The sequence below is a fragment of the Lagopus muta genome, chromosome 27 (genome assembly GCF_023343835.1).
Source record: "Lagopus muta isolate bLagMut1 chromosome 27, bLagMut1 primary, whole genome shotgun sequence".
NCBI lineage: Eukaryota > Metazoa > Chordata > Aves > Galliformes > Phasianidae > Lagopus > Lagopus muta.
In genome coordinates this window covers 2,891,686-2,915,552 of record NC_064459.1, presented here as the reverse complement: position 1 = coordinate 2,915,552, position 23,867 = coordinate 2,891,686, and the positions used below count along the sequence as shown (strand labels likewise).

General features: G+C 51.3%; 2 protein-coding genes across 5 annotated transcripts in view; both read left to right on the top strand.

Moving 5' to 3' along the window:
* The window catches only part of DPYSL2 (dihydropyrimidinase like 2), a 44,216-nt gene extending 34,032 nt beyond the window's left edge, over nt 1–10,184 (top strand). For all 4 annotated transcript variants that reach the window (XM_048928059.1, XM_048928061.1, XM_048928060.1 and 1 more), the window contains 6 exons: nt 2,172–2,328; nt 2,465–2,606; nt 2,721–2,891; nt 5,523–5,702; nt 6,960–7,125; nt 7,745–10,184. In XM_048928059.1, coding sequence (XP_048784016.1) covers nt 2,172–2,328; nt 2,465–2,606; nt 2,721–2,891; nt 5,523–5,702; nt 6,960–7,125; nt 7,745–7,836 — 908 coding nt within the window. In that variant the 3' untranslated portion in view covers nt 7,837–10,184. The remainder of the gene's footprint in view (nt 1–2,171; nt 2,329–2,464; nt 2,607–2,720; nt 2,892–5,522; nt 5,703–6,959; nt 7,126–7,744) is intronic.
* A 5,034-nt stretch (nt 10,185–15,218) lies between these two features.
* PROM2 (prominin 2) lies at nt 15,219–22,049 on the top strand. The gene is made up of 24 exons (XM_048928084.1): nt 15,219–15,539; nt 15,741–15,790; nt 15,905–16,107; nt 16,282–16,402; nt 16,539–16,602; nt 16,680–16,769; nt 16,874–17,073; nt 17,148–17,222; nt 17,297–17,360; nt 17,935–18,094; nt 18,271–18,423; nt 18,731–18,854; nt 19,445–19,536; nt 19,624–19,708; nt 19,823–19,969; nt 20,057–20,128; nt 20,203–20,295; nt 20,381–20,434; nt 20,716–20,796; nt 20,934–21,002; nt 21,097–21,186; nt 21,313–21,419; nt 21,517–21,594; nt 21,792–22,049. The coding sequence occupies exons 1-23, from the start codon at nt 15,323–15,325 to the stop codon at nt 21,578–21,580; spliced, it is 2,475 nt and encodes an 824-aa protein (XP_048784041.1). The 5' UTR covers nt 15,219–15,322; the 3' UTR covers nt 21,581–21,594; nt 21,792–22,049.
* The last annotated feature ends 1,818 nt before the right edge of the window (nt 22,050–23,867 follow it).

Genomic DNA, 23,867 nt, shown 5'->3' with positions numbered 1-23,867 from the left:
ATGTAGTTACCAGATCTTTGCTTGTGAAATAGATGCTCCTGGTGCTCACAGCCTGGCATCCAAGCAGGAATTGGGATTGGTAGTTTAGGGTTGGCTGGGAGTTCCTGATGCCTCTAAGGATGCTGCAGGAAGGACCCAGACCTTGAGTGCTGCTTCTCATGGTGAGGTCCATGAGGGAGCTGTACTGCTCTCAGTGGTGCAGGAGCTCCTCCACGTCCTGCCCATGCTGCCTTGCCCCCAAGAAGCAAAGGCTGCAGAGTGCAGTGAGCGCCTGTCTCCCTTCTTCTGTAACAAAACTCTTCTATTTAAAGTTGTTCTGGGTGGGTGAGTAAGCATGAGGGATGATGGTTCCCCTCCTTTCCTTGGAGGGGTTGTGTTTAATTGTATGCAGTCTCAGTAAGCCTGAACAGATACACAGATGACATCACTTTCCATCTGGGTGCTTGGTGCTCGAAGAGCTGATTTCCTACTGCAGCTTGTGTGTGTGTGTGTGTGTGTGTGTGTGTGTGTGTGTGTGTTAGCTCAGGAGTGTTTTGATCCCACGATACCTGTTCAGAGAGTTCAGAGCTGGTAAGGGGACTGATCTCCAAGGCACCTCTCTCTGTTCATGATGTGGAAGCAGTTCAGGCTGTTTTGGATGAACTTTCCGCCCCTAGCTCCATTATAGTGGAGATCACACTGAAATGAGAAGATGTGTTGACTTGGTAAAGTAGCTGCATGTTGCATTACCCCAAAAAACAACTTGATGTGTCTGTGCAACTTAATCCTATAGGCCAGGGAAGCCGACTTCGGATTACATTTTCTCCTTATAAGGAGAATTAGGGGTATAAATGGCACGCCATTCTCTGCTCCTTTATTCAAATAATTCAATTTAAATGCTGTGCAATTACCCAGCTGGATAGCCCAGGAGGGCCACACACATCATCCTTGCCCTCCCAAGCAACAGAGGAAACTTAGTTGAGGACTATCCAAAGCAAAAACAGAATGGAATTGATTGGCTAGATGGAAAAGAACGGCTGTTATTTAAAGCCAGATGCTCCCAGTGGCATTTGTATGGAGGAGATTCCCCGCAGACTCCATCGCTGGCAGATCTTGGAGCTCATTCTCTGCAGAACAATCCTCCCAATGTCCTGGCCCACAACAGGCCTCCCATTAATAGGCAGCGTGTGTTTTTTGCCTTGTTCTGGTTTCATAACCCTATTTGGGGCAGGCGATGTCAGGCAGCCCCTTCCTTTGCTGGTGGATCCCCTCTGATCACGCTGATCCTATTCCTCTGGTGTCACTGGGGTCTGGAAGCAGCACGAAGGCACTTTGTGCATTTGTTCAGCCTCAGCTGATACACTCTTTCCCATTCAGAGATATGGACAGTATGGTGGAAGGCCGTATTTCTGTGCTCTGCATGGTGAGCTGTGCAAGAGCCTGCTGACCCATTCATGGGTTGCCTTGGTTCTGACTTTGCCCCATCCTTTGCAGGCTGTTGCGAATGCATGGGGTGTCTGGACTCAGAAGCCAGATGGACAGGCACTTTGCAGGGGTTTGGGGAGGGTTTCATTTGGTGAGCAGACCCATGGGGCTGCAGCCTGTGCTGCTTTTGAAGTTGCAGTACCTTGCATCTGCTTGGTGTGCAGATGTGCTGCTGTGTTCCAACGTGCAAAGAATCGTGGCCTTACGGATCAGCTCTTCCTTCATGTGCTTCCAGAAATGTTAATGAGGAGGAGGGGTGCACTGGTGGTTAATGCACTGGACAGAGTCAGAAGATCTGATTTCATTTCCTGGTTCTGACACGGATTTACCCTGAACCATTGGGGGAATCAGTTTTCCTGAGCTGCATTCAGGAACCAGAAGCACTGATGCTTCCTCTTGGTGATGTACTTTCTCTTTAGGCATTAAGCTCTTCTAACACGAGTTTTCTCTTAGCTGATCTGTGCGCAGAGCCTGCTGTGATAAACCCAGCCTTGTTAGATCTTTATTGTATGTATGTTTATAAAAATATCACAGGCATCTTTTGCTGCTCCATGCTTTTATCTGTAGCAGTATCTTTATTATTAACTCAGGAGTGTAAAGGCTTGGAAACATTCATTTCCAGACAGAGGCTTTGCTCCTGGAAGCCAGGATAGAGATGCACATTGCTCAGCAATTACAGTGGATTTGCCTGCATTCCTGTCTTGTAGGCACTGTGGTGTACGGGGAGCCCATCACAGCCAGCTTGGGTACTGATGGATCTCATTATTGGAGCAAGAATTGGGCGAAGGCGGCCGCTTTTGTCACTTCCCCACCACTGAGTCCTGACCCAACCACTCCTGATTTCCTCAACTCCCTGCTGTCCTGGTGAGTAGAGCTCTTTGTGTTCATTACAAGATGTGTCTCATCATGAGACGAGCGATTAATAAAAATAATAGTGGTTGTTGCCAGCTAGCAAAAGGCTGTGACAACACAAAACCCATCTGTCATTACCTTTTTCCAGCGGAGACCTCCAAGTCACTGGCAGTGCCCACTGCACCTTCAATACTGCTCAGAAAGCTGTTGGGAAGGACAACTTCACCCTGATCCCCGAGGGAACCAACGGGACGGAGGAGAGGATGTCCATCATCTGGGACAAGGCTGTGGTATGTCACACGTCATGGACTGGCTGTATTTTGGCTGGAGAAGGAGCTCCTGCCAGCCCTGGGGCTGGTTTCCACAGTGCTGCCATCCAGGCTAATGCTTCCATCTCTCCGCAGGTGACTGGCAAGATGGATGAGAACCAGTTTGTGGCTGTGACCAGCACAAATGCAGCTAAAATCTTTAACCTGTACCCACGGAAGGGCCGCATCGCCGTGGGCTCTGATGCTGATTTGGTTATCTGGGATCCGGACAGCGTCAAGACAATCTCTGCCAAGACCCACAACATAGTAAGGATGTTTTCCATGATGTGATTTCTCCTGCATGTTTTGTTCTCTCTTCTTCAGACGGTGCTGATAGGAACCAGACCCTGTGACAACTGAGGGCTTTTTTACTTAATTTATTTTTCTTTAAACCTTTGCCCCAAGCCCTTTGTGGTCTTACATCCAGTACAGCTCAGCTGTGTGAGTCCAAAGCTGAAATCACATGAACACCCAGATATTCCTTTCAAAGCAAAGAGCTTCTGAGTGTTGGATGTGTGGATCTGGCTCTTTGAATCTTTTAAAACACAGCTCATCACAATGTGTCACTGATGACCTTTTGGCTCAGCAGCACTGGGATTGAGGACTGCGCCTTTCCCAGTGAAGCACATCAGCTCCCAGACACCTTTTCTGGAGGTGTGATCCAGGTCAGTGAGTCTGAGTGGATTTACATTGAGCACCAATCTGTCCCTGATTGCTGCAGGCTTCTGGCAGCATTCAGGCTTTGATGCAGATGTCCTGCACCTCGGGAGCGTGGAGAAGCAGGGTTAGTGGTGCTGTGGAGGCCCTGAAGTTGGTGAATATCCATGAGGATGAGGGAAGTTGAGAAGAACCCATGGCAGGGACCATTAGCTGAGTGAAGCCATAGGGGAAGCATGTGTGGAGTCAGGCGTGATTTTCCTGATGCTCATCCCAACCCAGGATGGCACAGAAACACAGGGCAGCTCCCAAACTAAGCAGCGCTTCCCTTGTCTCTTTATGGTGGCACTGTTGGAGCTTTGTGGCCCACAGCAGCATCCCAGACCTCACACCTGGCTCCTGCAGTGCAAGAACCATCCCAGCCTGCATGGAATGGCAGCACTGTCCCCACACAGAGCACTGGTTGGAGTCTCCTTGTGACATTTGTGCTCTGTCGCAGAGAAAGCAACCCCTGTTTGCATTTGTTGACAACTTGTTTCACTGCTGGCGATGAACCTATGGAATGTTTCCCTGGAAAAAAACTCCTTGTTCTTTTTTCCATGAATGCTTTCATTCACTCCGGAGCTGAAGGAGCAAAATTTTCTTCCACACTTGGATCCCTGGGCACATTCACAAAGAAACCTTTTTTTTTTTTTTTTTTTAAAGGTTTGATTTGCTTTCCTGTGACTTAACTCAGTGTCAGAATTGGGCACAGATGGCCTGGATTCATTTTACCTGTGCGTAATGTCTAACACAGGCGTCCAGACTCAGAAGTTTGGTTGCTTTTGAGGTTCTTCCAGACTCATCACATTCAGTCTGAAGAGAGAAGACTTGCTCACGTACAGAGTGCTGGATTCAGTGGTGTAAACCTGAGTCTGTGCATATGGGAGCTGACGAGCTCTGAGAGCTGGAAGGAGCTTCCTGGATTGAATATTTGACAGCCACTGCATTTTAATGGGTCTTGTTTTTAGGAAGTGGAGCCTTCAACGTTTCCTAACACAAAGTTCAGGTATCTTTTGCAGATGTTCTCCAGCACAATCAGGAACCACTGCTCATCACCTCTTTTTGCCATATGTCTGGGCTCGGCTGAAGGACCGCCAGACAGATGATCTTCATGGTCTTTTCCAGCCTTAATGATTCCATGATTGTATGATCTCAAGGCCGCTCCTCAGAAATGGTTTGTGGGCTGAAGACTGCAGATCCCCACTGCGACTCCTGCAGAGCATCTCACACACTGTGAAAGAAGAAATGTAGAGGAGTGATGCCCATAGAGTCAAGGCATCCCATTTAAATCACAAGGATAAAACAAAAGCCCTTTGAAAGTCAGGCAGAGCCGTTGCCACGACACAAGGAGACATACTGATTATGTGGCATCGGATGGTTGTTACATTTTTTAATGCTAGAGCAACATGCAAACATTTTCCAAGAATTCACACTGCTGTTGCCACTGTCTGGCAAGGAAACGTCAGGAGCTGGAGGGGGAGATGGTGTTGTTCTTGGAACAGCCTAACTCATAAGTTTCTAACCAAGCCTCCTCCTTTGCCACCACAACTTTTTTCATACTGGAACTGGTTTGCTGTCGGTTTAACCACCATTCTAGCTAATTGTAAATCTGCAGTCAGGCCTACCCATACTTATAACACACTTCAAGGTTCAACTCCATCATTAACTCAGAGAAAAAGACTTGGATTCCTTTCAGAGCTGGTTGCCTGAGTAAGAGTCCCCAAATAGCCTGGTTGTAGTGTATCTCCTTCCAGGACCCTTCTTGGGTGGGACATCTACCAGCGATTCCTTTAAAACTCCTCTTTTTTTCCATGGTGTAACGTTTCAAATCCTATTAATTGAGGATGAGCAATCCCATTAGAGTAAAAAGATTGTCCTGGTCTCTGACCCATCAACCAAAACTCTGGTTCCAAGTACAGTCTTTGAAAATAACCATCGCTTTTAATATGAAACTCAGGTAAAACTTAATTTGGCTCTTAAATCTCATGCAGTGCAGAGAAGGCACGTGCTGACGTCTGTCTCGACCAGGTATGCTTGAAAGTATCCTCATTTAAAACGAATTCTGTTGAGGCACTGTGTGTACAGCTGAGGCACGTGCTGTTGGGTTTGCTTCCAGGCCTTAGGAGTTAGCATGGCCGTTGATTGCTGGGCTTTGCTGGTGTGAATGTTTGCCTTACGCTGCCTCTCTGTCTGTTCCAGTCTCTGGAGTACAACATCTTCGAAGGCATGGAGTGCCGTGGGTCTCCCCTGGTGGTTATCAGCCAGGGGAAGATCGTGCTGGAGGATGGGAATCTCCACGTAACGGAGGGCTCTGGGCGGTACATCCCCAGGAAGCCGTTCCCCGACTTCGTTTACAAGCGCATCAAAGCGAGGAGCAGGGTGAGTGCAAGCAGCTGCCCCCTGGAGCTCCCCAGAGGAAGTGGGTGGAAAGCAGAGGCTGTCCCTGGCTCAGTGGGTGCACTTTGCAAGAGGAAACATTGCCTGGATAGAAGCCATGTGTAGCTCATTCCCCTTTCATTTCTGCTGTTTGCTTGAGTCACTACTTTGACTTCAGATTGGCTTTTCTGCAAATTTTGTTCCTTTTGCTCTGTAATTCTTTGCTACCTTAGAGACCCCTGGGCAGTGAGAGCTGTCTGGATTGGATTTGAGTCCATCTGTAGATTACCAACAGATTGTAATGATATTGATAGCAATTACACATCAAACCTTCCAGCAACAGTTCAGCATTCTGATTTGTTGCTACAGATGCTCCTTTCCCTTCTGTCAGGTACAATCAGATGCTCTTGTCTGGTGACTGGTGAGTCACAGGCACAGCCCACGACTGCTTAAAAGTGGGAACATTTCTATTTTTAAGAGGCTAAAATACACCCATTCGAAACAGACTGCTCCTGATATGCCTTTAGCTGGTGAAAAGCTGGTGCTAAAATCAGTTGCAAATGAACTGCAGGGGATTTGAGAAGTTTATTTCCAGATGAAGTCAGGTTTCTGAGATGTTTCAGAGCCTGAGGTATTGCCCTCTCCTGGACAAAACCAGAGCTGTTTGGGTTTGCTGACCGTAGGCAGTCTGCTCATCCCTTGTAGATTTTTCCTTAATTACTTGTTGGATGAATTACAAGTTACAAGAATTACAAGCACAGATAATTCAGCACTGGGGAGAAGAGAACTGTAGTTTCTGTTGTGTTCTGCCCTCCTGCAGAAATGTGTGTTTGACCTACAAGTCCAAATCCAATTGGGCAGTATCTTGGCTGGAATAATTATGTTTAACCCAATGTAAAGCTCCGAAGCTGAAGAAATGAAGCTGGCCTGGCTTCTGTCTGTGCAGCTCTGCTCTGTAGCAGCGTGGCTCTCCTGGGTTAGGAGCAATAAGCTCCTTAGAGTGGCCAGGAGCATTTAATACAACAGCAGGTTGGCTGAGGTCATAAAAGGAAGGGGAAAAGGAAAGGGGAAAGGAAGGAGAAAATGAAGGGGAAAGGGGAATAGAGTGGAAAGGAAAGGAAGGTCCTGTTTGCTTTCAAATCCTCTTAGTAGAGATGAATCTTGAAATATGCATCTTTGGCTTAGCAACATCTGGCCAGCTGCTTAGGGCCGTGCTGAAGGCTGTCTGACCCTAAAGCTCCCTGCTGCTGTGTGTTGCAGCTGGCCGAGCTGCGGGGTGTGCCTCGAGGCCTCTATGATGGGCCGGTCTGCGAAGTGTCGGTGACGCCGAAGACGGTCACTCCTGCATCTTCAGCTAAAACATCTCCTGCCAAACAGCAAGCCCCACCCGTGAGGAACCTGCACCAGTCTGGCTTTAGCTTGTCTGGTACGTATTCTTGTAGAGGAGCTCTCATAGAGCCCTGTTTATTTTCTTAAACGCTGCATTCCCTGTAGCTCAGTGCTCAGCTGGCTGTGTGATTGCACCAGTGCCAGCTGCCAGCTGAGAGCAGCTGTGGGTCTGGCATGCAGCAGGTGGATTTCTCCATGCACTGGGGGTGGAATAGTTTGGACAGGACACAAGTGCCTTAACAGGGTCAGGACAAGTAGACTAAGAAAAGAAGCCGAGCGTTACAGGGCAAGAGGCTCAGCAACAAGGAAAGTTGGAGACAGTGAGAGGCTTGCAAAGGGAGAAGCATTTAGCCAGTTCTCATCTGCATAAGTTCTGCATAGGGCTGGGTGCCCGTGTTCAGAGTGGTGGTGTCAATGCAGAGCAGATTTCAGCAGAATTAAGGCACTGGAAACCGATGCACTTTGCTTGTAGAATGGTTTGAGTTGGAAGGAAGGCTGTGTGGTCCAGCTCCTCTGCAGCCAACACCCACAGCTCGATCGGGTGCTCAGAGCAGCCCCATCCCCGGGGGTCTGCAGGGACGGGACGACCTGTTCCAGACCCCCTGCATCTCACACAGTCTCCGTGGTGAACCCGACGTCCCTCCTGTCTCCCACAGGTGCACAGATTGACGACAACATCCCACGCCGCACCACCCAGCGCATCGTGGCACCGCCGGGCGGACGTGCCAACATCACCAGCTTGGGTTAAGGACCGACCCCTTCCGCCCGCCCAGCGGACCAGGGGAGGGGATGGGGGCACCTGGAGACCCTTTTTGATTCTTTTAGAGCCTGTGATGGTTACTGCGGGCAATGGGGGGGGCTGAAGTAACGCGCCTCTTTCGGTCCCCTCAGATTCCCTCCTCATCTTCACCAACCCCTCTCACTTCCCTGTCAGCCCCTACACGTTTAAAGAGAAAACAACCAACCCTGTTTTGACACCTCTGACATGCAAAAGTAAATGTGAAGAGGATGTTTGAGATATGTGGCCTATGTCCCATTCAGCATCTTTCTTTTAATAAAGGAAGGATAAAGTGAATTTCCCCGGAGCTGCCTTTAAGACACAGATGAAAAGAAAAAAGAATAAATAAATTTTAAATGTAAAAAAAATAGCTTTTTTTTTTTTTTTTTTTTTTTTTTCCCCAATGTCAAGCAGAAGAGTAGTTCAAGGGTTATAAACTGGATGTTCTTTAGGGTTCTGTGTTCCAGCAGCATAGCTAGGAGAGCACGGAGGGCCACGAATCCCAGTCTGGCACCGTTCCCCACCACCACCTCTGAGGCCACAGAATAGCTGTTTGCTGCCAAGAAAGAGAACCAGGACCCAGCACTAGGAGCTGACAGAGCACATGGCACCCTGCCATCGGGTGAGCTAGAGCTGTTGGAGACTTTTGTTCTGTTGGGGTTTTTTTTTCCTTTTTTTTTTCCTTCCTGATTCTGCTGCAAATTAGGTTCTTGAGGAGTTTTTCCTTTTTTTTTTTTTTTTTTTTTTTTTAATTTTAAATGTCTGTGTGTGTTTTTAATACGTTTGTCTCATCGTGTTTACAAAGCCTTATCTCAGAACTGGGCATCTCCCAGTTCTCCCTGCTCCTTCCCGACCCTCATTCGAGTTATTGACCCCCACCAGTGTCACTGCCCCTTTGGTACTTTGGGTGCTCCTAGGATGCATCATTCCAGCCTGTTCTTCCCGCTTTGCTGCAGTAGGAGGCAGCAGTGCAGGTTCATAAGCTATGATCTTCACTTCAGCATACTGGCTCTTGAGCTGGTGCAAACACTGGGGCTGCAGAGCTGGGCAGAGCCTCTGGAGAAGCTCTTAGCAGTTGGTTTACAGGTAGCAGTCAGTAAGCAGAGGGCCATAGGCAACAGGCAGTACTTTGCCTGAAAGATTTCTGTAGCAGCCACATCCCCTTTCCTGGCCATTAATGAGTGGTTATTTAAAACTCTGAGAGCTTATCTTTAGCTCTTGTTGGAAGGCTGCTCTGTTGTGTGCATGCCTGAGCATCTGTGGCAATTCCAATTAGCGTCCAGATGCCCAGCTGTTGTAACTGGGAGCCTCCAAGCAGCTCAGTGGGTCAACAGCAGCTGAGAATCTCTCATCCATGTGCGAATTTCACAGTCTGTCATTCCTTCAGGGATCTGCTTTGGTGCAAATATTCCTGAGAAGCCCCCGGCCCTGCTCGGGTACGTGCCTCAGGTTTGAGAAACCAGAAGGTAGGAGTGCTCCTCCAACTAAGCATTGATCACAGGATCATTTAAACCCAGGACTGAGAGGTCTTTTAGCGCTAGTATTGGAGGCTCATGTTTTCAGGTTTTCAGGACATGGAGCATAAATCTGCACTGTTAGAGTCCCACTTACGCTTCGCTGGAGGGCTTGATGGTCCCAAGGGCTCAGGCTGTCTCTGAGCACAGAGAGCTTTTCTACCCACAGTTAACAAAGCATTACCTCCACTGTCTGTAGCCCTGGTGCTTGGCTGTGTCTTCTGCTTTCTCTTCTGTTTGTCCTTCACCATGTGCATGGACCTCATTTTCCCTATTTGTGAGCATTTTCTTGAATGGTTTCTTGTAATGACATACTAAATATGAGAAGGCTTTTAAGAAGCAACTACCAAATTTGTTGTGATGCAGTAGCAACGCTGGGATTGTCAAAGGATCTGGGAGCAGTGTAGGTACCCTGCCCCTCCCAGCACAATTCCCATAGGCCCCTTTGAACATCAAAGCTAAGACATTGCCATACTCATCCATGCCTTTTGTATCTAGGTTTAACCCTTGGGTGGTTAGTTTTGCATAAGAGTTTGCACTTTGTGAAGTAATCTGTGAGCATAATATATATTGCAGCTGTCTTTCACCTATATGTTAAAACCAATCTGAATGAGTTGGGGAGAGAAAGAAAGAAATTGGGATCCGTGTCGATTCTACAAAACACGCGGCTCTTCAGTATTCACTTAAGTCTTCCTTTTATTTTCCTTCATTGACTCATGATGACTTTTGGATTTCAATTTGTTCTTCGAAAGAGTAAGGGAAAAAAAAAAGCAAGAAAATCACAAAAAAAAAAAAAGATTTTTTGCAGGCTGTGTAAGCATGTTTTTTCCTGTGAGAGCTCGTCTGCTTTGTGTCTGTTTATTGAATGTCATATGTAAATGCTTAAAGAAAAAAAAACATGACTTAATTAATTAACCGCAGTGACTTGAAGCTCTAAAAATAATAATAATAATAATTAAAACAAAAACAGTAGGATTTAATACTAGCTGGATTTAACCCTTGGATTTGTGATTGTGAACCATGAGTGGAGGAGCTGTAAGTGCTAAAGCTGATCATGTGTGTAGACAAAAAGAAGTACTGATATTTGACCATTGTCTCAATGGCAAAAAAAAAAAAAAAAAAAAAAAAACCAACAAAAAAACACCCAACCCCAAGTCTTGTGTTTTATTCCTGAAGAACTCTGTGTTATATTACCATGGGAACTCCTAATAAAGACAAAATGTTGTTGTTTCACTGGGTGCATCTGTGTCTTGAGGGTATGTGTCTGTGTAACTGCACATCTGGGCTGGTGCCTTCAGCAGGCAAGAATCTGGGCCCTCAGGTTGCTGTAATGTGGGTGAGGAGGAGGGAGGAAGGCAGCAGAACATGGTTCCTGGGAAGGTGATAGTGAAGATGCCAACAGTGTGATTTCCTGTATTACTGCCATATCCTCAGCCATTCTATTTGAACCCTCATCACGATGGTGGTGGAGGAGAGAAACAGCCTTCAGTGGAAGCTACGCGCAGGTAATGGAATGGGGGTGATGGGGCTGACTGGAAGAGCAGCAGCGAAACCTCCAGTGATAGCAGTTGGGTCGTGTGCATGAGATGTGATGGAGATGGCACTGGGCATGGGTGGAGGTGGGGTTTGGCCAACTTCTACCCACTTCACGGTGAAGGTCACCCATCCATGGTGTGGAACAGCGTTGGGTTAGCATTTAATGAGCAGCACCACGCAGCAGTCACCTGCTAATAAAGCACTTGGGTTGGTGTGGGCTCCTGACTCTTAGCAGTGAGGTGTGGTTATTGGTCTTAGGCATCAGCACCCATGCAGTGAAATGGCGTAGTTCAGGTTTGCTGGTCAGCTGTATGGTGTCACAGCTTATCACAGCAATAGATGTAGCCTAAAGCACTGCTGTTTGGTCGACGCACATCTGTGGAACTTCCACTTGGTTTTGTTCTATCACTATTTCTTCCTCAAGATTCTGAGTTGGAAGGAAGAAATGTCTTCTTCAGGAAATCAGTGCCTGGGACTCTGAACCTGCGACAGAGCAACGCTGTGGGGGGGGAAATCAACAGAAGTGTATAGAACCTGAGGTCAGGAAGAAGAAATCAATCTTAATTGATTAACTGACCTTAATGCACTGAGGAACAGAGCAGCCAGAAATCACAGAAGGGCGTTGAGGTCAGTGGGGCTGTGCTGCTGCAGAAGAGCACAGGAATAGCTGTGTTGTCAGCCCATTAATCCAGGTAATGCCTTATGCTGGCAGCACTGAGATCCAGCTCACAGCTCGTTAGGCTGCAAGCCTGCCATTAACTGTTCTATGTGCATATAAGGCCAAATATAGGTCTAATCTGAGCTTAGAATTGATACAGAATTAGCAGCTAAAAGCAGAAGAAAGGAAGTAGAAGTAGCACAGGATTTTCAAAACCAAAGCTATTGTGACCTGGAGCTGTTTCATATCTACCTTCCAAGTAGGTATGTAGAAGAACATGTGTGATGCTGTCTGACCCAGCAAGTTTTTCAGTAGGCAAGGTTAATTTGCACTGTTTTGCATTTTGTGGTGGGTAAAACCAGTGTTCATGCAGCTTAAGACCTTCCACCCCAGAAGAGCATGTCCTGTAGGGAGCTGCAAAGACCCTTGGAGCAAACTGGGAAGGTCCTGCAGTACGTTGAGCTCTGCAAGTTCTCTTGGACACCTAATAGTACACCAGGGTGCCCTGCGAGACCTCCAGAGCACCTGGGGAAGCCTCTGGGTCACCATGGCGCATGCATTTGAGCACTGCGGGTACCCTTGGCACCAAAGAGTACAGGCTGGGGTACGGGGAGGCCTCTGGAGTGCCCTGGAGCACAAGAGTGAGCCCTCTGAGGGACCCTAGGTGGCCTCAAGGGCATGCAGGAGTACCAGCAGAGTTTTCTCAGTGTACTCCAGGGTGCCTGAGATGCTTCCATGTGTGTCTGAGTGGCCTCCCAAGGCCACCTGTGTGCTATCAGGTATCTGAGAGTAGCAGCAGAGTTTGGCGGGGAACCTGAGAGGCCTCTCCTGCTGCCCAAGGGGCCACCCAGTGCCCCACTGTGCGCTCAGAGGCACCCAAGAGCTCCTCTATGTCCTCCAAAGTGCCTCAGAGGCCTCCCAGAGCCACCTTGTGTGCTCTTGGGCGTCCAAATGCACCTGCAGAGCTCTGGGTCCCCCAGGAGCCTCCCTCGAGTGCCTGAGAGGTCTCCCATCCCTGTTCAGTCTGTGCCAAGCTCCATCACCACCAGCTCTACCCATTGCTGCAGGAGGCTGCTGATGTGCTGCAGGCAGAGTTGGGAGACTCCAGGCAGGTTTGGGTTTCACGAGAGCACACTTGGGGTCTCTAAGCAGAACTGGGGGGCACTGGGAGGTTACTGAGGGGCTACAGGCAGCACTGGTGGAACTCCAGATGGTACTCAGTGGCACGAGGTTTGTACTAAAGGTTCTAGACAGCACTGGGGGAATGCTAGGAGGACCCTGGGTGCTCTAAACTGTACTGGGGGGGGCACTGGAAGAGCCCTGGGGGACAGCAGGCTGTTACTGAGGAGCTGTAGACAGGAGTAGGGACCATTGGGGAGCTAGAAAGCCCTGGTGGGGGATCTAAACAATAGTGGAAGGGATTGAATTTGTATTACAAGGTTCTAGACAGCCTTGGAGGATACCGGGAGGCACAGAGAAGCTGTAAGCAGTACTGGGATTGCACTGGGAGCATACTAGGATGTTCTGGATAGAACTAGAGAGCACTGGAAGGGCGATGAGGAGATACTGACAGTACTGGTGGTACTGGGATTGCTCCGGGGGGCTCTCAGCAGTACTGGCGGTACTGCGATTGCACTACGAAGGTTCAGACAGACCTGAGGGATCCTGGGAGAGAGCTGGAATGTTATTGAAGGCTGCAGACAGCACGAGGGGGCACTGCGGAGCTTCGGGCAGCGTTTGGGGCGTGGGAAAGGCTCTGCAGTGCTGGAAGACGCTCGGAAGGATGTGGGCATCTTTAGGTAGCACTGGGGGCAGGTTAATGAGGGGCTGCAAATGGCACTGGGGGAGACTCCAAACAATGCTTGGGGGCAATGGATTTGCACTGTGAGATTCTGTACAATATTGGGAGGCGTTGGGAGGTTATTCGGGGACTGCAGACATCACCAGGGGGCACCGGAGAGCTTTGGACTGCGCTTGGGGGGGGGCTCTACACAGCGCTGGGGGGCACTGGGAAGGACCTGGGGGCTCTGTGAGGTTATTGAGGGGCTGCAGACAGCGCTGGGGGGCTCTGGGCAGTACTGGGAGCCCACAGGTGACTCCGGGATGGGAAATCTTTTTATTTTTGAACAGGAAATCATTGCGGTAACAGGAAAGTGGTGGTGGTGGGCTTCTGGCCTCCGTTCCTGGGCCGCAGGACAGGCTCCAGCCCTAAAACCTTAGAGCCAAGGCTCTGCAGGACTGACACCTGGAGCAGAAGATGCCCTACAGTGACCTGGGTAGGCACATGCTGGAGTCCATCCAGGCCCTGTGCCCATCTCAGGCAGTACAAATGCATTGTTGTCCTGGGGGCTGCCTCTGCCAGCCCCATCCCTTCCCCTCTAAAAAGCACCTCACCCCCAAAAAAGCCTTTGTTGGGATGCAGAATTTTTGGGATGGAAAATTAGGATGTATTTGGATAGTGAGTGATTGTCGGGAAAGAAAATCACTGGGATGGGATTATTTTTTTTTCTTCATTTATTCTCATTTCTCTCATGCAGCACTTTATTAGGGAAGCTTCCCATGCCTGCCCCATGAATTGGAGCCTGGATGGCCACCATGGATGGGAGCAGATAGATGAATGGAGGGGGAATCTGCTCCTGTCCTGCTGTGGGCACCCATGGGAGATGCAGGGAGTGCTGGGAGGAGCCGTTCCCACGGCACAGGGAAGCGGGGGCGGCCAGGGCTGCTTTGCAGTCATATAGACCTATATAGATGCCTTGCATGTAATTGCTCTCCCGACTCCATGCTTTTCTGGTCCTGGGAGTTTTGTCCTGGGACAGGAATCAGCCAAGCCTGTAGGTCCAGGGCAGGATTTTCCAGTCTGATGCATCTTATTCCCAGGAGGGTTATAAAGGGGGACTGTAAGAAAGAAGGGGACAGATTTTAGCAGGATCTGTTGTCGTAGGATATGGGGAAATGGTTTCTAACAGCAAGAGGAGAGATTTAGGCTGGATATAGGGAAGAAATTTGCAGTGAGGTTGGTGAGGAACTGAAATGTGTTGCCCAGAGGGATGATGGATGCCCTATCCCTGGAGACATCCACGGTCAGACTGGATGGAGCTCTGAGCACCTGACTGAACTGTGGGTGTCCCTGTTTGTTGCAGGGAGTTGGGCCAGATGGCCTTTAAGGGTCCCTTCCAACTCAAACCATTCTATGATTCTTTGTGGAGCAGTGCGTTATGCCATCTGCTCCACAAAGTTGCTGCGTCCATCCATCCCCTGCTGGGGGAAAGGCACCTTTTTTGAAGGAGGGACCACACTGCTTTGCACTCTGTCCCAAAGGGAAACTCCCTCCCTTCCTGCCATCCTTGTCACTAGAGCTCAGCTCCTCCTATGGAGCAGGACATGCCCATGGGACAGCTGGGGACAAGCCTTGTCCAAGCCCAGCCAAGGGGATGCTGTTTGCAGGTGAGGAGGGATCTCTGCTGCCTGCAGGGCTGAGCATGGCAAGGGACGCAGTGCTTGCAAAACAGCCCTGGGATGGTTTGGGAAGGTTTGGGCGGCTCATCACCCCGCCTTGCACAGCCTGGCCAAGCCCAGACGCCCCAGGGAGGCCGGGGGAGCAGCCACGCAGCGTCTGGGCTCGGCGGCGGCCAACCTGTCAGGCAGGTTTCCTTGGAGCAGCCGACGAAGCCACCAGGGCCGGGCATGCCCCTCCGTGCGCTTGCAGGCTGACGGGCCGCCCGGCTCTTTCCTCACCGCCGAAGCCATGCGGGCAGCCGGGCTGCTCCTCGCTTGGGTGCTGCTGCGTCCTGCTGGCGCCCAGCAGTGCCTCCCCAGCAGCCCTGCTGGTGTCCTCCGCTTCACCGACACCCATGCTGAAATCCGAGTGCCGGCGCTGCACCGCGTGCCCAGCTCTCTTGACCCCCTCTATGGCCTCGTCCGACACTACCTGGACCTCATCCAGCAGAACCCCCTACCCACAGGTGAGTCCCCACCTGGAGAGGCAACATGACCACCACCACCACCCCTTGGAGCCCTCTGCAGTACCTGGGAGTGGTTGGTGGGGTTGAAGCTGCTTTGTCCCATCATGGAAGGGGACGCTGCCCACGGAGGGATAGGGGTGCACCAGGTGGGATGTGGGAGCTGCCCTTGAGGCATTCACCGTTGCCACGGTTTGTTTGCAGAGCTTCTCAGGGCAGCCTTGAACAACCCCAGCTCAGTGCGGGCATCACAGGTGAGCAGGGACGTGAAGACATGGAAGCCACAGCGGTGGCACCCAACCCAAAACTGGGGATACATAAAAACAAACAGATGGAACACCCCAAAACCACTCTCTGCCATCACACAGGTGGTGCAGTACGAGCTGGGCTACGTCATTTGTGCTGCGGTGGCTCTGCTCTTCACTGTGGCTGTGCCGGTGGCAGGGCTGTGCTTCTGCTATTGCCGGAGTCGGCGGCGGTGCGGGGGCCGCCTGCGTGCCCACCGGCGTTCCCTGGCCTGCCGGCGCCGCTGCCTCCTTGTCTGCCTCTCCATCACCTCCATCATCATCCTGTGAGTGTCCTGAAGTGCCTCACCCCAAAGGGAGCATGCTGATGGGGATGGGAATAGGGTTGGGGGTGGGAATAGAGTTGAGGATGCGGATTGGGATGGGGATGAGAGTGAGGATGGAGGTGGGGATGGGGATGCTCTATGGGACCTTCCTGTCACCTCCTGTATCCCTGGCAGGACCAGCGCCATCTGTGCCTTGGTCACCAACCAGCGAGTGAAGGAGCAGATGGAGCCGGGGCTCGGTGCTGTGCCGGCCACGCTGCGCACACTGCGGCAGCACATTGCCAACATCCCCCAGGTGGGTGCTGGAGTGACCGATATGCCAGGGCAAAGCAGTTTGGGAAGCAAATGAGATGGATGCATTTCTAATACAACACAGGGCTTCCTTTGCTCCCTGATGATGCCCCTGCACAGCAGCTTGTCTCTCTTTGCAGGGCGTGCAAATGGCAGTGGACCAGTTTGAAGTGCCCCGGCAGCAGATAATCTCTGACCTGGGGGGTAAGCACTGCACAGACCCCCGGAGCACCCTGTTCTGGGATGGAACAGGGGGCTGATGGTCTCGTGGTGCCTTGCAGGGGTGAGCCGCAGCGTGGGGCTCTCCATCCACACACAGCTGAAGGCAATGACCTACGCAGCACTGGCAGACCTGCAGGACAGGGCAGGAGGTAATGTTAAGCGTGATTAACCCGGGGCTGCTCCCAAAGCCTTGCTTGCAGACAGGGGTGGCCGAGTGGAGCAGCGAGAACTAGCCCTGGGCTTTCTCTTTAAGACCTACAGACCTCGCTGCACCATTTACAGATTCTCAACAAGACGGTCCGAGTGCTGACAGAGGCACGGGCTGAGCTGGAGCCGGCACTGCAGGAGCGACGGCAGCGTGTGGTCGCACTCCTGGACGATCCGCGCTGCACCTCCTGTGCCAGCGTGCTGGGCAGGGCACAGAGCCTGCAGCTGGGTGCTGACTACAGCAAGGTGGGATGGGGTGCTGGTTACCCCCCACCCCTCCGACACTCGCCAGGCTCACGGGATGCTTTTCCCACTCCAAGGTGCCCTCGGTGGAGAAGGTGTTGAAGACGTTGGCTGGTCTGCCCCGAAGTGACTTTGCAGAGATGATTCGGCAGGTGGGTGGAGTGGGGTGGCTCAGCACCCATGGGATCTCCATCTGTGCCACTCACAGTCCCTCTTCTCCTCGCAGGGCAATGGTACTTTCAATTCTATCCCAGAGCTGGCTGTGGAGAGGATGGCACAAGTGATCCAGGGTGAGCAGAACCCCCATGAGGAGGAGGGATGCCCTCCGTGGGGCAAATCCTGATTCAGAGATGGGGTGGGACATAGGGACCCTCTCCAATATAAGCTTAGAATCATAGAATCATTAAGGTTGGAAGAGACCTCCAAGATCATCTAGTCCAACCCCAGCCTGCCCTGCCATGCCCACTGACCACATCCTTCACAACCACATCTCCACGCCTCTTGAACATCTGGGACAATGACTCCACCACCTCCCTGGGCAGCCTGTGCTGGTGCCCAACCATTCTTTCTGGGAAGAAATTGTTCCTAATATCCAACCCAAATGTCTGTTAGTGCAAGTTGAGGCAATCATCTCTCATCCTATCGCTGTTACCTGGGAGCAGAGGCCAATCCCGCCTCCCTACAACCTCCTCTCAGGGAGTTGCAGGGAGCCACAAGGTTTCTCCTGAGCCTCTTTTTCTGCAGACTGAACAGTCCCACTTCTCTCAGCTGCTCCCCATAAAACTTGTGCTCCAGACCCTTCACAGCTTTGTTGCCTTTCTCTGGACTCACCCCAGGATTTCAGTATCTCTCTTCATCTTGCAGAGCTGAGGGAGGAGATGGCCCAAGTGTCAGAGAAGGTGCAGACCATAGCCGATGGCTTCCCCCTTCCTGACTACACCCGGCACGTCAACAAAGCCCTGCTGAAGGCAGAGGACAGGAGTCAGCCTTTCCTCCGGGAGGTGGAGCGCTTCGAGTGGTACAGGTGATCCAAATGGCTGCAGGGGATGCAAAGGAGGTGGGTGCGGACCCTCTCTGAGCCCCATATGGGTCTGTATCTCAAGGTCATGGCCTGCTGCAACTTAGAATCATAGAATCATTAAGGCTGGAAAAGGCCACTAAGATCATCAAGTCCAACCATCGGCCTGTTACTTCCCCCAGGTGGGTTGCAGGCACGGCGCTGTGCTCCATCGTCCTCCTCATTGTCGCCTGCAATGTGGCTGGGATGGCTCTGGGTGCATACGGACTGTCCAAGCGGGAGGACCCAAGCGACTACGAGTGCCGAGGAGAAGCCGGTGCCAAGTTTCTCCTGATGTAAGCATTACTCCCAGGGGTCTGTGGCCATCTCATGCCACCCAAAAATACAAAAAAAAAAAAAAAAAAAAAAAAAAAAAAAGGGCAAAAGCAAAGGCAGGAACCAGGAGCCAGCTGAACTGAAAGGCTTTTGTAGATTCCGCCTGCGCCGGAGGGTTTGGGAGAAGCTGCTCCTCCCTGGGAGCCAGCAGCTCCCGCACCCAGCCGGCGTGCCTGGGCGCAGGAGGGAGCCGCGGGGCCAGGCAGGTCACCGCAAGCCTGCTCAGGTCTGCAGAGCTGCCTTGGGCACCTCCTCTCCTTCTTTCAGCGGCGTGGGCCTGGGTTTCCTTTTCTCCTGGCTCCTCATCCTCATGGTTTTCACCACCTTCGTGGTTGGGGGCAACGTCCAGACGTTGGTTTGCAGGAATTGGGTCAACCAGGAGATTTACAAGGTGGGTGGACATCTGTCTGTCTCTTCATACGCCTCTGCATGCGCTCACCAAGATGCCCACAAATGCTCTGCCTCCTGTCCCCGAACCCAATAAGGTTGGAAAAGATCATCTACTCCAACTGTCAACCTACCGCCAATATTGCCCACTGAACCACGTCCCTCGGTGCCACATCTCCGTGATTCTGGAACACTTCCAGGGATGGTGACTCCACATCCATGGGCAGCCTGTGCCAGTGCCTGAACACTCTTTCAGAGAAGTTTTCCTTAATGTCCAACCTGAAAGCCTCATCCTAGACCAAAAAATTAAGATTCCAATTGGATTACTGGATTTGCAGTAGGAAATTGGCTTTTGCAGTGATTCATTTCCTTCGTGTGACAATGCTCCCACCTGCATCACTGTCCCCTGGGTGTTTGGAGGTGCTGGGATGGTTCTGAAGTGCTCGTGATTGGCAATGCAATTCATGCAAGATTAGCTGCAGATGGGATGGGGTACACCAGAATACACATGTGAGGGCAGATCACCCCCAAAAATACATGTCTAGGAATGCATGCGTCTCACCCTGCCTCTCTCTTTCTGACTGTTTTGTTCAGTTTATTGACACCCCTGGGAACCTCCCTCCATCCCTGAACCTCACCCAGCAGCTCAACCTCAGGAGGGATTCCAACCTTACTGCTGCATACCGGTGGGTGCTGGCAGGAGCCCTCCGCTGCCCCAAATTGGCGGGAGGAGTGCTAATTGGGGTGATACCGACTGCCCCTTCACTTTGCAGGGAGTGCAAGAGTGGCGCGGGGCTGTGGGAGGTGCTGCAGCTGGAGAAGTCCTACGACCTGGATGAGCACCTCAAAAGCCCTAAGGTGAGGGCTGCCTTCAAGCAGAGCTTCTGGAAACAGCGCAGGGATGCAAGAGCTTTACTGGGGTGACTGGGATGGAGGTGCCAGGCCCTGAGCATCCCTATCTCATCCCTGCAGTACACGGCCAACTTCCAAAAACGCCTGGCTGACTTTACGGCACAGCTGGGGGATGTGCGGCTGCTCCGCAGTGAGGGCAGGAACGACCTGGAGACCTTTGCCCGCAGCGGTGTGGATGAGGTGGACTATAGGAGCTTCCAGGAGGAGGTGAAGGGCTGCTGGCAGAGACCTGGTTCCCGTGACAGTCTTTCCGAGGCTGGATTTCAAGCAGCCGATGACTCTGTTTTTCTCTAGATGAAGATCCCTGTGGTGCAGACCAGCCTCCCTGCTCTGGCTCGGAGCCTGGAGGGGCTGCAGAAGATGCAGGTGAGTGGCATGGCAGACAGCAGCAGCTGCCCGTGTGCCCACGGGGCTGCCCTCACCCCGCTGTCCCCCTGCAGAGGAACGGCACGGTGGCAGGACGGCTGGCTGCTGAGGCCAAGGCTCTGTGGCGGATGCAGAACTCCACGGTGCAAACTCAGGAGGCGCTGGTGGTGAGTTCACACCTACAAGGCAGCTCCTGTCCCTGTGGAGGGGAGAAAAGGGATTTTGCAGCTTTCTCACCTCCCTGTCCTATAGGTGAAGCTGGGAGAAAGCGTCCGGTTCCTTTCACGCTTGGCACCACACCTTCAGGTACCAAAAGCATACACGGGGCCCTATGTGTACAGCATCCCAAAAGTGAGTCATAGGATGATGGAGACCCAGGAATGATGCCAGCCCGTGAGCATCAGTCCCATCCCTGGCAGAGATGCCTCACTGCGTTTAATTGAGCCTCTACCCTGCCAGGAGTGTTTTTTCTCCCTACCCCACAGCAATCAGACCAAATTAGAAATTTCATCCTTGGGCACCCATCCCACCAGGCCCAGTGTTGCTGAGTGCCCTGAGGGTTTTCTGTACTTCTTGCACTTCTCTAGGACCGAGTGAAGACCACACTGGCCACCATTGCATCAGTGGAAGCCCGGCTGCCTGTGCAAGCCCAGCAGATCCTCCGGCAGGTGAGCCAGGAGCAGAAAAATACCCCACAGCCAGAGAAAAAAAGCAGTAAAGGAGCTCTGGAATCGAGGAAGAGGCAATTGGAGCCTCAAGTCCTCTTCCTAAGCCCAGCCTCCATGCCACCTTCCTTCCACCCCAGGAGATTGGCTGCTTCACAAGGAAGGAGCTGCGCTACTTTGCACAGTACCTGCACTGGGTCGGACAGACGGTGGGTGCTCACCTTTGTCAGAGTGGAGGCAGCAAACTGCATCCTCCTGAGCTGGGTGGGATTTTAAGCTTCGCCTCCCCACTTCTTGTTCCAGCTGAGGGAGGATGTGGCTTCGTGCCAGCCTCTCGCCACAGCCCTTGACAATGGGAGGGTGATCCTGTGTGATCGCATTGCTGACCCCTGGGTAAGGACCCCAGTGCTGCACCCCACGCTGGGACCAGCAACCACAAGGCTCCCCAGCCCCTCTGGACCTTTGGTTCTGCCTCTCCCTGCACAAACCAGCAGGGACCCATGTGCTCTCTCCTTGCAGAATGCCTTCTGGTTCAGCCTGGGGTGCTGCACCTTCTTCCTCATCCCCAACATAATCTTTGCCATCAGGCTCACCAAGCATTTCCGCCCCATCCGCAACCGGCTCATGTAAGAAGCAAGCATGGGGTGGGCGAGTTCCAATGCAGAGAGGGCAGATATGTGCTCCTCCTTGGCTATCTGATGTTTTCTCCTTCTTTCTCCACAGCTCTACAGGCTCAGAGGAGACCTGTCCCTTCCACATCCCTCGTGTCACGGCGCTGAAGCTCTAGGTCAGGTTCTGCAGGTATGGTGGAGTCTGAGACCTGGGCTGCTTGCTGCATGCCCTATGTTTCTGCCTATCAAACTCATATCCAAGCACTGTAGAGCTTCCTCCTCCTCAGCCATCCTTTCTGAGTGTGCAGCACATCCAAATGTTGTAGGGCTCCAGGTCTCTCCAACAGGCCAACGTTCATGTGTTCTGCCTATCTTTCTTGACTACAGGGACACCCGTCTCCATGCACTGTAGGACTCCAGGTCCTTGCAGCATCTCTTCCTCGGTGTCTGAGTACCACCAGGGACCTCCCTGGAGCCTGGCTGACCAGGGACCTCAGGCAGCGTCCCTGCAGCTCCCGCTGACTGCTGGCTCTCCTGCTGCACACGCAGACCCCGCTGCGATGCATGCCTGGCTCCCTCTCGCCCACTGCAGCCCTCCTGCAGCAGCGCCCTGCAATGCTTCTCCACTCCTGGGATGGAGCACATTAAACCTTCCTGAGCCAAACCTACCACTGCCTGCTTCTTTTTGTGATTTTGCCAGGAAATGCTCAGGCCTGGGGACTGCAGCCTCTCAGAGGTGTGTACCCAGCTCTCAGTCCCCTCTGCTGCAAGGTCACTTTAGAGGAACTCTCACAGTCGCAAGGATGAGGGCCAGGGTGGGGAGGGGAAGGGGGGGGATCTTGAGACCCTCAAGATCTTTGCTCTTGGGACCCTCAACACCTTGAGTGTTGGCAGTACCTTAGGTTTGGGGACCTTGAACACCTTGGGTCTTGGGACCCTGAACATTTTGGATCATCAAACCTTCAGCAGCTTGGGACTTGGGATCCTCCAGCCTGGGGCCTCAAAGCACTGGCAATATTCATCATCTATGATTATTAATTATTATTTCCTGGCCCTGAGAGGCGCTCCTGGCACTCACTAAAGAGACTGATGAAAAAAACTTCCAGTGGGCTGGGGACCAGAAAACCCCTTTGCTTAAGGCCTGAAAGATGGGATCCAAGCAAGCCCACCTCTTAAAAATAATTAGAGGATAGTCCAGGGAGGAGCAAAAAATTCAGGCTAGGCCTTCTTTTTTTTCATGGTAAGGGACTCTTTTATGATAGGAACCATCACATGCTTCAGGTTTGGGTTCAGAAGATGCTTACCTGTAAAGAAATGCAGCCGGAACTTTGATGTCCAATTTGTGGCATCGGTGGCTTTGTGGCAGGAAGCGCCTGCATCGCTGCGGAATCTTTCACCATCCTCAAAGCACTTTGTCCCTATCAGCAAGTTATTTTTTACAAGATCTATTGGGCAGTTGACACATCTGTGCTTTCCAAACGAGTGAGGGTTTCCCTGTGTTTCCCCAGCTGAAATACTCAGTTTGGTAACAGAGAAATGCCTCATTTTATGCATTATTAAAGGATGATTGCTACCCAAAGCCAGCAACAGCGCATAAAACGCCCGTGTTATGCATTATTTACGTTATTGCTGCCCAAAGCCAGCGGGTTCTGTGCACCATTTACCTGCAGAGGTCAGCATTGCAATGGGTTTTTGAAAAGGGCAAAAGTGCAAGGTAACAACTACAGAAACAATTGTTTAACTGACCGCTGATGGAAGAACAATACAGGTGTGCCAACAATGGAGCCTAATTCAATTAGCTCTTCTTAAAGCCTAATCACAGTACACGAAGTGCTGCACGGATGAGTAATGAAGAGCAAAGGAATACAGTGCTGTAAATGCGTGTGGTCAGCGCTGCCACAGCTCTGCTCCCTGCCTGGGAGGCACACGGGTTGAAAACGTGAGTGGTTGCATCTCTGGGTTAATAATAAATTACCAATGAATATTCCAGAAATTGCCCTAATCCAATTAGGTTCGAGTTTTTCTTTATTTTTATGGGGAAAAAAGGAAATGAGGACAGTCTTGGTTAATGATTCCTCAGCTGAAGCAAGGCCATGGTTTATGAATAACCTCCAGCCCTTTCCTAAATGTCCCCTTGTGATGGTTTAACTATTAATGTTCATCTGTGCACCACCATAGAAGGAGAGAGGAAGAAAATACAATGGCAAGAGAAGGAAAGCCTTATAAATTAAGAATAGTTTAACTGGGGGGGAGAGGGGGTAGAAAAAGAGGAAAAGAGGAAAAGAGGAAAAGAAAAAGAAAAAGAGAAAGAGAAAGAAAAAGAAAAGAAAAAAGAGAAAAGAAAGAGCTGTGCAAAAGCAAAAGGAGAAAACATTATTCTCTTCCTCCCATGCCCAAGCAATGCTTGGCCACTTCTTGGGAAGCAGAGCCTCAACATGCATTGCAGTTCTTTGGAGGAGAGCT

Coding starts and splice junctions, on each gene's coding strand:
- PROM2 (XM_048928084.1), top strand. CDS start 15,323: ATGCGGGCAGCCGGGCTGCTCCTCGCTTGGGTGCTGCTGCGTCCTGCT. Junction 16,770..16,873: donor CCTGCAGGACAGGGCAGGAG/GTAATGTTAAGC, acceptor TTTCTCTTTAAG/ACCTACAGACCTCGCTGCAC. Junction 20,435..20,715: donor GCTTGGCACCACACCTTCAG/GTACCAAAAGCA, acceptor GCACTTCTCTAG/GACCGAGTGAAGACCACACT.